Consider the following 13067-nt stretch of genomic DNA (forward strand, 5'->3'; position numbering starts at 1 on the left):
CCCTACCTGCCAGGTGAGAGGCCTGACTACTTCCACAGCACTCTCCCCCCCCCCTTCTCAACCCCCCTACCTGCTGGGGTCTCATTCCCCCCTCCTAACCCCCCCTCCCAATCCCCCCACTCCACCTGCCAGGTGAGAGGCCTGACTACTTCCACAGAACGCGGACGCGGGGAGCACTATGCGCCTCAACATATTGTCATGCGGCCACGCCTGTAATGCCGCCCGGGACAGAGCACGTGGGACCCTGGGGGGGGGGTGGGGGGGGTGGGGGGGTTAATGTGGCTCTGAATGCCACAGAATGAATAAACCAATGGGAACTTTTACAGCCCCTCTATGCAGGGGCGGCCAACTCCAGTCATCAGGGCCACCAACAGGACAGGTTTTTAGGATATCCCTGCTTCAGCACTGATGAGCCACCTGTGCTGAAGCAGGAACTGATTGAGCAACGTGTGCTGAAGCAGTATCTAACAGTGAGTCTAACTACGTGTGTGTGTGTTTGTGTGTATGCTGTATATGCATACACAATGTGTGTATATAGTATGTTTCAAGTGTGTGAAATATATATACAATATAACACACACTTGAAACATACTTTATACACACGTGTATGCCTTTACAGTATTCACACACTCATATATGTGTACTGTATATACTGTAGTGTGTTCCTGACAATATGTAGATATGTATAAGTATATTAATAGGTGTGTAGTTTTATATATATATATATATATATATATATATATAAATATATATATATATATATATATATATATATATATACTGTTAGTAGCCTATACATTGACATATACCCTATATGTCGCCCCTGGGGTGGAGGCCGCCCGCGCACCTCTCCCCGTTCCCGGGAGTTTCGCTGCCTTTATGCCGCTTTGTCATTGGAGTATTTTCCGTGATGTAAGCAGGTTTCGCTTATCAGGCAGGGTTATCAACCTCGGCACCGCTGGGCCCCGTCCCTGGCTCTGTCCCTGCTGCTCAAACAGCCCGTGTGTCACCCACGTGTCCTACCCACCCGCACCCCTCCCCGGCACTCACCTAGCACGGACACACAGCCACTCGCGCGTCAGTATTCTGCTGGCATACGTCCGCTCGCTGACATTACTGCGCAGGTTAACGCGCCGGCTTCGGCCGTCTCTGGTAATCCTTTCCTGTTGGTGCCGTAAAAGAGACAGGGAAAATTTGATTGTGTGTCTCGAAGGCAACACTTCCTGTCCGGTAGCCATTTTAAAATCCCTCAACAATGCTAAAAAAAAAAAAAAAATTGTGTGGGATGAAGGGTCTTGTGGAAGAACGACCAGTGGGGTGCGAAGACCACCCTGTTATATGACAGTGTGATGGTACTAGGAGGCACCCCAAGACGTCCCCAACAGGTCAGCTTTTCAGGATATCCCTGCTTCAGCACAGGTGGTTCAGTCTTCGACTCAGCCACTGATTGAGTTACCTGTGCTGAAGCAGGGATATCCGTACAACCTGATCTGTTGGAGGTCCTCTTGAGGAGTGGCGTTGAGAACCACAGGCGTACATCTTTCTAACCTCGGACCCGAGTCGCCTTTCCCCATTGTTTAATAATGCATTGTTTTATTGAAGCTCAGGCACAGTACCACTGCTTTTAATAAGCCGCCTCCACTGCGGCTTGCTCCATGAACGGAGGCTCCTGGGCAGCCCTGGCACAGGCGTGGTGTGGATATGTGGGTCTCCCCTCTCCCCCGCTCGGAGGAGTGGGATATTTTGGCAGTGCTGTGCGAACATGATCTCGCTGTCATGGACGCCTCTGCTACTCTCGCTTGTGACACCCGTGAGGGGAAAAGAAAACATACAGCTGTTTACAAGGACGCAGAAATCAAGGGCCGACACTGACGCGGTCACACGTCCAGGACCCCGACCCAATTCGGGGCTCTTCTGCTGGCTTTCCAAAGGGGCGTCCAGACCCCCAAAAAAGCATTCGTAATTATGCTTGAAAGAATTTGCACACGTTTCTAACACCGGTGCCATATAAATGTATATTACCTTCGTTTACAAGGGGTTTCAGTGTGAACAATGGTACTTAATTGGCTGAGCAACTGCTATTAATTAGGAGGAGCCTCACAGGACCTCGTCCAGGAACTTCTGGATCTGATTTGGAAGCCAGTTCCATAGATCTGTTATTTACGCGCTGTACCTCTCCCAGAAGGCTCTGCACCGCAGGGCGAGATGCTAAAAGGACTTATATACAGTATGTATACAGCGGCGAGGAAACGTTTGGGAGCCCCTGGGGATTTTCACATATTTCAAACCTACAATGTGATTAGATCTGAATCTAAGACCTAATAATAGATACAGATAACCTGATCCAACAAATGGCACAAAAACATGATCATTTATCACATTTATTTATCCACAAATGATTCAACATTTAGAATCCGTGTGTGAGAAAGTCTCTGACGTGTTAGACTCAGTACCTGGGGGCGCCCCCTTTAGACTCAGTACCTGGGGGTGCCCCCTTTAGACTCAGTGCCTGGTGGCGCCCCCTTTAGACTCAGTACCTGGGGGTGCCCCCTTTAGACTCAGTACCTGGGGGCGCCCCCTTTAGACTCAGTGCCTGGTGGCGCCCCCTTTAGACTCAGTACCTGGGGGCACCCCCTTTAGACTCAGTACCTGGGGGCGCCCCCTTTAGACTCAGTACCTGGTGGCGCCCCCTTTAGACTCAGTACCTGGGGGTGCCCCCTTTAGACTCAGTACCTGGGGGCGCCCCCTTTAGACTCAGTACCTGCTGGCGTCCCCTTTACACTCAGTACCTGGTGGCGCCCCCTTTACACTCAGTACCTGGGGGCTCCCCCTTTAGACTCAGTACCTGGTGGCGCCCCCTTTAGATTCAGTACCTGGTGGCGCCCCCTTTAGACTCAGTGCCTGGTGGCGCCCCGTTAGACTCAGTACCTGGTGGCGCCCCGTTTAGACTCAGTACCTGGGGGCTCCCCCTTTAGACTCAGTACCTGCGGGTGCCCCCTTTAGACTCAGTACCTGGTGGCGCCCCCTTTAGACTCAGTACCTGGGGGCGCCCCCTTTAGACTCAGTACCTGGGGGCGCCCCCTTTAGATTCAGTACCTGGTGGCGCCCCCTTTAGACTCAGTACCTGGGGGCGCCCCCTTGAGCAGCAATGACTTCAGCTAAGTGTTTCCTGTAACTGCTGGTCAGTCTCTCACATCGGGTTTGAGGCATTTTGGCCCATTCCTCCTTACAGAATTGCTTCAGCTCATTGACATTTGAGGGCTTCCTTGCATAGGCAGCTCGCTTCAGGACCTGCCACAACAGTTCTATGGGGTTTAGCTCCGGACTGTGACTAGGCCGGTTTAAAACGTGGAATTTCTTCATCTGCAGCTATTCTTCTGTAGATCTGCTTGTATGTTTAGGATCACTGTCTTGCTGCATCACCCACTTTCGCTTCAGCTCACGGACAGATGGCCTGACATCTAGAATCATCTAGAATCTTTTGATACAATGCAGAATTCATGGTTGTGTCAATGATGGTAGCAAAGCAGCCCCAAACCATCATACTCCCACCACAATGCTTGGCGGTTGGGTTGAGGATCTTCTGTTTGAACACAGTTTTGGATTTTGCCAAACATAAGGTTCTCATTGAGGCCAAAAAGTTCTACCTTTCACTCATCTGTCCAGAGAACTTTGATCCAGAAGTCTTGTGCTCTATGCTCTTTGGTGAACTTCAGACGGGCAGCAATGTTCTTTTTAGAGAGCAGTGGTTTCCTCCTGGCTATCCTTCCATGAACACCATTCTTGTTCAGTGTTTTACTGATAGCTGAGTCATGAACACTCACATTAGCCAAGGCGAGAGTGACCGGCAGATCCATGGGTGTTACTCTGGGGTTCTTTGTGACTTCCTGGGTGATTGGCTGGTTTGTTCTTGGAGAGATTTCTGTACGGCGACCGCTCCTGGGTAGGGTGACTGTGGTCTTGACCTTTCTCCATTTGTCTGGCAGTGGATTGGTGGAGGCCCATATCCTTAGAAATGGTTCTGTAACCCTTTCCAGACTGATGAGCATCAGTAACGGCTTTTCTAGGGTCCTCAGAGATTACTTTTGATCGTGGCATGACATGTTTCCACACACCCGTATGGTGAAGACCAAACTCACAAAGTGTCTGATCTTTATACAGGGTGGGGTCTCCCAACCTCACACCCGAAGATATACCTAATTATTTAAACACCTAATTCTAATTATCCCCTTTAATTTAACTGATAAAATCAGGGTTTCACTTACTTCTGCACGTACCCTGACTCTTAATTACTCATTGTTTGTCTGATTCATGCATCATTTTGTTTCCAAAGACATGGAATTGATTAATATAAACCCTATTGGATATTTAAGAAAAGACTGGGTTTATATTCAAGAAGATTATCATGGAAAATCTGGAATTTCCGTAATAATTATTTAGGTTCACAAACTTTTTATTGTGTGTGTGTGTGTGTCGGTGTGTCGGTGTGTATATGAGAATGTATGTATATGTGTGTTTATGTATGTATGTGACAGAAATGCTCTCAATCATTCATCCATTCCTATCATTTCATGAGATGACATTAACCCGCAGATCCTGAGCAGGTCAGATGTTGAATAATTGGAGGCCGGGGTTTTCTTTACCAGTCGGCAGAAGGTGTGTGCTTGTGTTCCACATACTAAGCGGTGGCGGTTGTCACACTTATTGGTGACAGACATCTCGGTCGCCAATGACCGAAATATGTGAGATTTCAACTGAGATTTGAGGTTTTGTCGTTTCATTCAAATTCATTCATTTTTATCAGTGAGAGGCGGCTGAAGTCGCCGAGACGCGGGCGCAAAACATCAGCGACACCAACACAGTCGGTGGGAGTGACAGGTCTGGGTGTGCGAGGAAAGCACAAGCATTCACGGCGCGGGGAGAGCGAGGCGTCCACACACGGACAGAGCACACACACATTGGGAGCTGGTGCTGACAGACGCTCTGACAGGGGAAGCAGTAAGTGGCCAGGATTACGGAGCCTAGGCTAGTGTTACATGATTAAAGCTTTATAATTAACCAGCTCCATCATCAGAGGGGGAAAGTAGAGATATAAATAGTAGGGAGGGGAAAATAACAAAGATACGGTATTCTTAGTAAGGCCCTTATCTGCTAATTAGGAAACTGAGCTCTCTCCAAAACATTTTGAGTAAGTAACAGTAATATATATATATACACTGTATATATATATATATCAAAAAATAAATAGATGATACCGTTCTGTGGCTAACGAAATGCTTTTATTTGTGTGAGCTTTCGAGATACACTGATCTCTTCTTCCGGCGATGTTACAACATCGCCGGAAGAAGAGATCAGTGTATCTCGAAATACTGAGTTAAGTTATGGTGAGTAAAAAAAGTGACAAAAACCCTCCACAGGAAAGCAAATATGCAAATACAACTGTATGCTCATCTGCATGTCTTAGGCAGGTCTGCAACCCCGCCTTTCCCCATTATCACCCAGCACTCCCACTGCAGCAAGGGATTCTGGGAAATTGGTTTTGAAGCAAAAGTGGCACTGCGTGCTCATTTGCATGTCATGTCCCAGAATCCCTTGCTGCAGTGGAAGTGCTGTTGGCTGGGTGATAATGGTGAAAGGTGGGGTTGCAGACATGCCTAAGACATGCAGATGAGCATACAGTTGTATTTGCATATGTGTGTGTGTGTGTGTGTGTGTGTGTGTGTGTGTGTGTGTGTATGTATATATATACTGTATAATGACCCTGTGTGTGCTGTTCCCCTCAGGATGATGTATCATTGTAAATGTTCGAAGCCTTTGGGTCGGTTCCGTGACCGCTCTGCCAGGGACCTGTCTTTCTAAGCCGGTAATTCCGGATGTCTCCGGGGCCGCCTGATAATTCCGGCAGTCGGTTAACCAGCTGATATTCTCCCCGGTGGGGAAGGGGAGTGTGTGTGTGTGGGATGGGGGGAGAGGGATGGGGCAGTCACGGAGTAGGGTGCTGCCACGGTAAAGGGGACAGAGAGACGAAAGACATAAAAGTGATGGGAACACGACCAAGGAAGAGGTCCCGGTGAGAAGGGACTTGGGAAGCACACGGGGGGGTATTGACAGGGGAGAGGTCCTGGTGAGAAGGGACTTGGGAAGCACACAGGGATATTGACAGGGGAGAGGTCCTGTGAGAAGGGACTTGTGAAGCACACGGGGGGGGGGGGTATTGACAAGGAAGAGGTCCTGGTGAGAAGGGACTTGGGAAGCACACGGGGGGGGTATTGACAAGGAAGAGGTCCTGGTGAGAAGGGACTTGGGAAGCACACGGGGGGGTATTGACAAGGGAGAGGTCCTGGTGAGAAGGGACTTGGGAAGCACACGGGAGGGTATTGACAAGGAAGAGGTCCTGGTGAGAAGGGATGTGGGAAGCACACGGGGGGGGGGGGGGGGTTTACAGGGGAGAGGTCCTGGTGAGAAGGGACTTGGGAAGCACACAGGGGGTATTGACAAGGAAGAGGTCCTGGTGAGAAGGGACGTGGGAAGCACACGGGGGGGGGGTATTTACAGGGGAGAGGTCCTGGTGAGAAGGGACTTGGGAAGCACACAGGGGGGGGGGGGTATTGACAGGGGTGAGGTCCTGGTGAGAAGGGACTTGGGAAGCACACGGGGGGGGGGGGTATTTACAGGGGAGAGGACGGGCTGATTGAGACAAAGCAAGCGGTAGCTTAGAAAAGGCAGACGACTTCTGATCCTGTATCAAGGGAGCTGTCACCCTACATCAGGGGTTCTCAACTTCAGTCCTCAACAGGATATCCCTGCTTCAGCACTGGTGGCTCAATCAGTGGCTCCCTGCGTCAGCACACGTGGCACAGCCAAAAGACTGAGCCAATGATTGAGTCGAGTCCCCTGTGCTGAAGCTGGGATATCCTTAGAACCTGACCTGTTGGGAGGTCCTGAGGCCTGGAGTTGAGAGCCCGTGCCATCAATGTGTGGGGTCTCTGGCAGGGATGGGGTTAAGATATTGCAGGGCCGTGTGACGGGGGGAGGGTAGGATTCCAGCAGCTGCTCTGGTGGTCTCCAGTGTGAGACCACTGTTGGCAAAGGCTGGATCCCTTGGGTCTTGGCAGTAGGACAGAGGGGGGAGGTGAGAGAGGGGACGGGGGGGGGGAGGGTGGGGGGGGGGGCAGGGAGCAGTCTGGAAGTTTAAATGAGGACTGCAAGAAGTGTCCCGATCGGCAGGAGGAGACTCTGCACGCTTTGGGCCGCAAATCTCTCCTGTCATCAGGAATCACCTTTGTAGGGCGGCTGACCGCTCCTAAAACGCTGACCGCTCCTAAAACGCTGACCGCTCCTAAACAACTGTCTCTGCTAAACGGATATACAGTACTGTATACAGATACAGCGGCCGTTACTGGAACATATCACGCAGCCGTTTGTGTGCGCTGCTGTATTCCGCGCGGAGTTCGTGCCGCATTCACGCCGCATTCACGCCGCCAGGCACGCCTGTGTTTACCGCGGTTGATCTGTTTTAATTTAAGAGCCTTTACTCGCTGAGCCTTTACTCCCTGAGCCTTTACTCGCTGAGCCTTTACTCGCTGAGCCTTTACTCGCCCAGCCTTTACTCGCTGAGCCTTTACTCGCCCAGCCTTTACTCGCTGAGCCTTTACTCGCTGAGCCTTTACTCGCTGAGCCTTTACTCGCCCGGCCTTTACTCGCCCGGCCTTTACTCGCCCGGCCTTTACTCGCTGAGCGTTTACTCGCCAGCCTTTACTCGCCCGGCCTTTACTCGCTGAGCCTTTACTCGCCCAGCCTTTACTCGCTGAGCCTTTACTCGCTGAGCCTTTACTCGCTGAGCCTTTACTCGCCCGGCCTTTACTCGCCCGGCCTTTACTCGCTGAGCGTTTACTCGCCAGCCTTTACTCGCTGAGCCTTTACTCACTGAGCCTTTACTCACCGAGCCTTTACTCGCCGAGCATTTACTCCCCGAGCCTTTACTCGCCCAGCCTTTACTCGCCCGGCCTTTACTCGCTGAGCCTTTACTCGCCAGCCTTTACTCGCTGAGCCTTTACTCACTGAGCCTTTACTCACCGAGCCTTTACTCGCTGAGCCTTTACTCACTGAGCCTTTACTCGCCCAGCCTTTACTCGCCCGGCCTTTACTCGCTGAGCCTTTACTCACCCGGCCTTTACTCGCCGAGCATTTACTCCCCGAGCCTTTACTCGCCCAGCCTTTACTCGCCCGGCCTTTACTCGCTGAGCCTTTACTCGCCAGCCTTTACTCGCTGAGCCTTTACTCACCGAGCCTTTACTCGCTGAGCCTTTACTCACTGAGCCTTTACTCGCCCAGCCTTTACTCGCCCGGCCTTTACTCGCTGAGCCTTTACTCACCCGGCCTTTACTCGCCGAGCATTTACTCCCTGAGCCTTTACTCGCCCAGCCTTTACTCGCCGAACCTTTACTCGCCCGGCCTTTACTCCCTGAGCCTTTACTCGCCCGGCCTTTACTCCCTGAGCCTTTACTCGCCCAGCCTTTACTCGCTGAGCCTTTACTCACCCGGCCTTTACTCGCCCGGCCTTTACTCGCCGAGCCTTTACTCGCCCAGCCTTTATCCGCTGAGCCTTTACTCGCCCGGCCTTTACTCGCCGAACCTTTACTCGCCGAACCTTTACTCGCCCGGCCTTTATCCGCTGAGCCTTTACTCGCCCAGCCCTTACTCACTGAGCCTTTACTCGCCCGGCCTTTACTCGCCCAGCCTTTACTCGCCGAGCCTTTACTCGCCCGGCCTTTACTCGCCCGGCCTTTACTCGCCGGGCCTTTACTCGCCGGGCCTTTACTCGCCGGGCCTTTACTCGCCGGGCCTTTACTCGCCGGGCCTTTACTCGCCGGGCCTTTACTCGCCGGGCCTTTACTCGCCCGGCCTTTACTCGCCCGGCCTTTACTCGCCCGGCCTTTACTCGCCCGGCCTTTACTCGCCCGGCCTTTACTCGCTGAGCCTTTACTCACCCGGCCTTTACTCGCCCAGCCTTTACTCCCAGAGCCTTTACTTGCTGAGCCTTTACTCGCTGAGCCTTTACTCGCCCGGCCTTTACTTGCCCGGCCTTTACTCGCCGGGCCTTTACTCGCTGAGCCTTTACTCGCCCGGCCTTTACTCGCTGAGCCTTTACTCACCCGGCCTTTACTCACCCAGCCTTTACTCGCTGAGCCTTTACTCACCCGGCCTTTACTCGCCCGGCCTTTACTCGCCGGGCCTTTACTCGCCCGGCCTTTACTCGCCCGGCCTTTACTCGCCCGGCCTTTACTCGCCGGGCCTTTACTCGCCGGGCCTTTACTCGCCCAGCCTTTACTCGCCGGGCCTTTACTCGCTGAGCCGCTCCTTCAGCCACATACATTACCACCTTCTGTATCGCAGAGAGACCCGTCACACGCTGCATTGTGGTCAAATACCTTTCCCCCTCCCCGTGCGCCCGACATTTTCTAACACATGCGATGGGGCAAACAGGCAGGCCGCGTATGTTATGGAAGGCGCCTTGCTCGCCCGTGCAGCGGCCAGAGGACTTTGCGCCCTGGAGCGTCGCCAGCAGAGAGGGGCATTGTGGGGGTCGGGAGGGTGACGCGAAATTGATTGGTTTCGCAACAAGGTGTTTGTGGGAGAGGGGGGGGCTGTTATCTTACGGGACAGGGAGGTGGGGGAGGGCGGAGGTAGAGGGGGAGGGGGTCAGTGAGTCAGTCACCAGCTGGGTGGAGGATCCGATAACAGCTACCAGTCACTGTCACAGATGCCAGCAGGATTGCTGAGGGCTGTAACTGCTAATCCAGGCGGCCGATGCAACAATCGCCCTGAGACGCGGTAACGGCGAGGGAATTTTTCCTGCTAATCCGGACGCCATGTGGCTAGAGATTTCCTGACTGGCAGCCTTTGTCTGCTCGCTAAGAAATGCGGTCTAATTAGCTCGCTCACACATAGCTGGGAGTCCCAATCATTTTCCCAAAGAGCGTCTTATGGCTTTTGTGCTGGAGGGGGGGGGGGAGCTATTCAAACACGCGGGATTATCACATATACACTTGTTCAAATCAATCAATTTAATTCATGACCGCTGATAAAAGGGGGAACCTTTCCACTAACCCCTCTCTCTCTGTCTCGCACTTTTTCTGTTCAGACTCAATTCAAGTTTGTGAGACCCTAATGCTAAAAAGCAGTCAGACTGACACCGGATCAGTGACAGAGAGAAGCAGTGAGACTGACACAGGATCAGTGACAGAGAGAAGCAGTGAGACTGACACCGGATCAGTGACAGAGAGAAGCAGTGAGACTGACACGGGATCAGTGACAGAGAGAAGCAGTGAGACTGACACGGGATCAGTGACAGAGAGAAGCAGTGAGACTGACACCGGATCAGTGACAGAGAGAAGCAGTGAGACTGACACTGGATCAGTGACAGAGAGAAGCAGTGAGACTGACACCGGATCAGTGACAGAGAGAAGCAGTGAGACTGACACCGGATCAGTGACAGAGAGAAGCAGTGAGACTGACCCCAAATCCGTGACACAGACGCAGTGAGACTGACCCCAAATCCGTGACACAGAGACGCAGGGAGACTGACCCCAGATCCGTGACACACAGACGCAGGGATAGGGGCAGGTCTCGCTGTGGGTAGGTGACACGCAGACGCAGGGATAGGCGCAGGCCTCGCTGTGGGTAGGTGACACGCAGACGCAAGGATAGGGGCAGGCCTCGCTGTGGGTAGGTGACACGCAGACGCAGGGATAGGCGCAGGTCTCGCTGTGGGTAGGTGACACACAGACGCAGGGATAGGGGAAGGTCTCACTGTGGGTAGGTGACACGCAGACGCAGGGATAGGGGAAGGTCTCACTGTGGGTAGGTGACACGCAGACGCAGGGATAGGGACAGGTCTCGCTGTGGGTAGGTGACCGTATTAACGCCTGTGTTCTCCCTTGTCTCTCGGGTGCAGCGATGCAGTTTATGAAGGTGTACGCGCGCAGCATCTGCCAGGTACGGGAGACGCTGGTGGATATATTCCAGGAGTACCCAGACGAGGTGGAGTACATCTTCAAACCATCGTGCGTTCCCCTGATGAGGTGTGCGGGATGCTGCAATGACGAGAGCCAGGAGTGTGCGCCCTTAGAGTGGTACAACATCACCATGCAGGTGGGTGTCACCGGCACACAATGACCGATGGGGACGGGTCTTCTAAAAGAGAGGTCTGCAGCCATTAATCCGGGCCCGCTTAAATCAGCAATACTACACCCCCCCAATACTACTTTCCCCCAATACTACATCCCCAATACTACATCCCCCCCAATACTACATCCCCCTCAATACTACATCCCCCAATACTATACCCCCCCAATACTATACCCCCCCCAATACTATACCCCCCCAATACTACATCCCCCAATACTACACCCCCCCAATACTACATCCCCCCCAATACTACATCCCCCCCAATACTACATCCCCCCAATACTACATCCCCCAATACTACACCCCCCCAATACTACATTCCCCCAATACTACATCCCCCAATACTACATCCCCCCAATACTACATCCCCCAATACTACATCCCCCCCAATACTACACCCCCCCAATACTACACCCCCCAATACTACATCCCCCCAATACTACATCCCCCTCAATACTACATCCCCCAATACTACACCCCCCCAATACTACATTCCCCCAATACTACTCCCCCAATACTACATCCCCCAATACTACATTCCCCCAATACTACATTCCCCCAATACTACATCCCCCCCAATACTACTTTCCCCCAATACTACTTTCCCCCAATACTACTTTCCCCCAATACTACTTTCCCCCAATACTACATCCCCAATACTACATCCCCCCAATACTACATCCCCCCAATACTACATCCCCCTCAATACTACATCCCCCAATACTACACCCCCCAATACTACACCCCCCAATACTACATCCCCCAATACTACACCCCCCCAATACTACATCCCCCAATACTACATCCCCCCCAATACTACATCCCCCAATACTACACCCCCAATACTACATTCCCCCAATACTACATCCCCCAATACTACATCCCCCCAATACTACATCCCCCCAATACTACATTCCCCCAATACTACACAATACTACATCCCCCCAATACTACATCCCCCCAATACTACACTCCCCCCCCAATACTACATCCCCCAATACTGCATTCCCCCAATACTACATTCCCCCAATACTACATTCCCCCAATACTACATTCCCCCAATACTACATTCCCCCAATACTACATTCCCCCAATACTACATTCCCCCCAATACTACATTCCCCCAATACTACATTCCCCCAGTACTACATTCCCCCCAATACTACATTCCCCCCAATACTACATTCCCCCAATACTACATTCCCCCAATACTACACTCCCCCAATACTACATTCCCCCAATACTACATTCCCCCCAATACAACATTCCCCAATACTACACCCCCCCAATACTACACCCCCCAATACTACATCCCCCAATACTACACACCCACAATACTACATCCCCCAATACTACATCCCCCCCAATACTACATCCCCCAATACTACACCCCCCAATACTACATTCCCCCAATACTACATCCCCCAATACTACATCCCCCCAATACTACATCCCCCCAATACTACATTCCCCCAATACTACATCCCCCCAATACTACATCCCCCCAATACTACATCCCCCCAATTCTACATCCCCCCAATACTACACTCCCCCCCAATACTACATCCCCCAATACTGCATTCCCCCAATACTACATTCCCCCAATACTACATTCCCCCAATACTACCTTCCCCCAATACTACATTCCCCCAATACTACATTCCCCCAATACTACCTTCCCCCAATACTACATTCCCCCAATACTACATTCCCCCCAATACTACATTCCCCCCAATACTACATTCCCCCAATACTACATTCCCCCAATACTACATTCCCCCAATACTACATTCCCCCAATACTACATTCCCCGCAATACTACATTCCCCCCAATACTACATCCCCCCCAATACTACATTGCCCCAATACTACATCCC

The 13067-nt window shown here is 52.0% G+C and overlaps 1 protein-coding gene across 5 annotated transcripts in view; it reads left to right on the forward strand.

Moving 5' to 3' along the window:
- VEGFA (vascular endothelial growth factor A) overlaps positions 1-13067 on the forward strand; it is a 98415-nt gene that overhangs the window by 45426 nt on the left and 39922 nt on the right. For all 5 annotated transcript variants that reach the window (XM_075598814.1, XM_075598810.1, XM_075598812.1 and 2 more), the window contains exon 2: positions 10958-11154. In XM_075598814.1, the coding sequence (XP_075454929.1) occupies positions 10960-11154 (195 nt within the window). In that variant the 5' untranslated portion in view covers positions 10958-10959. The remainder of the gene's footprint in view (positions 1-10957; positions 11155-13067) is intronic.

Source organism: Ascaphus truei, chromosome 4, assembly GCF_040206685.1.
Source record: "Ascaphus truei isolate aAscTru1 chromosome 4, aAscTru1.hap1, whole genome shotgun sequence".
NCBI lineage: Eukaryota > Metazoa > Chordata > Amphibia > Anura > Ascaphidae > Ascaphus > Ascaphus truei.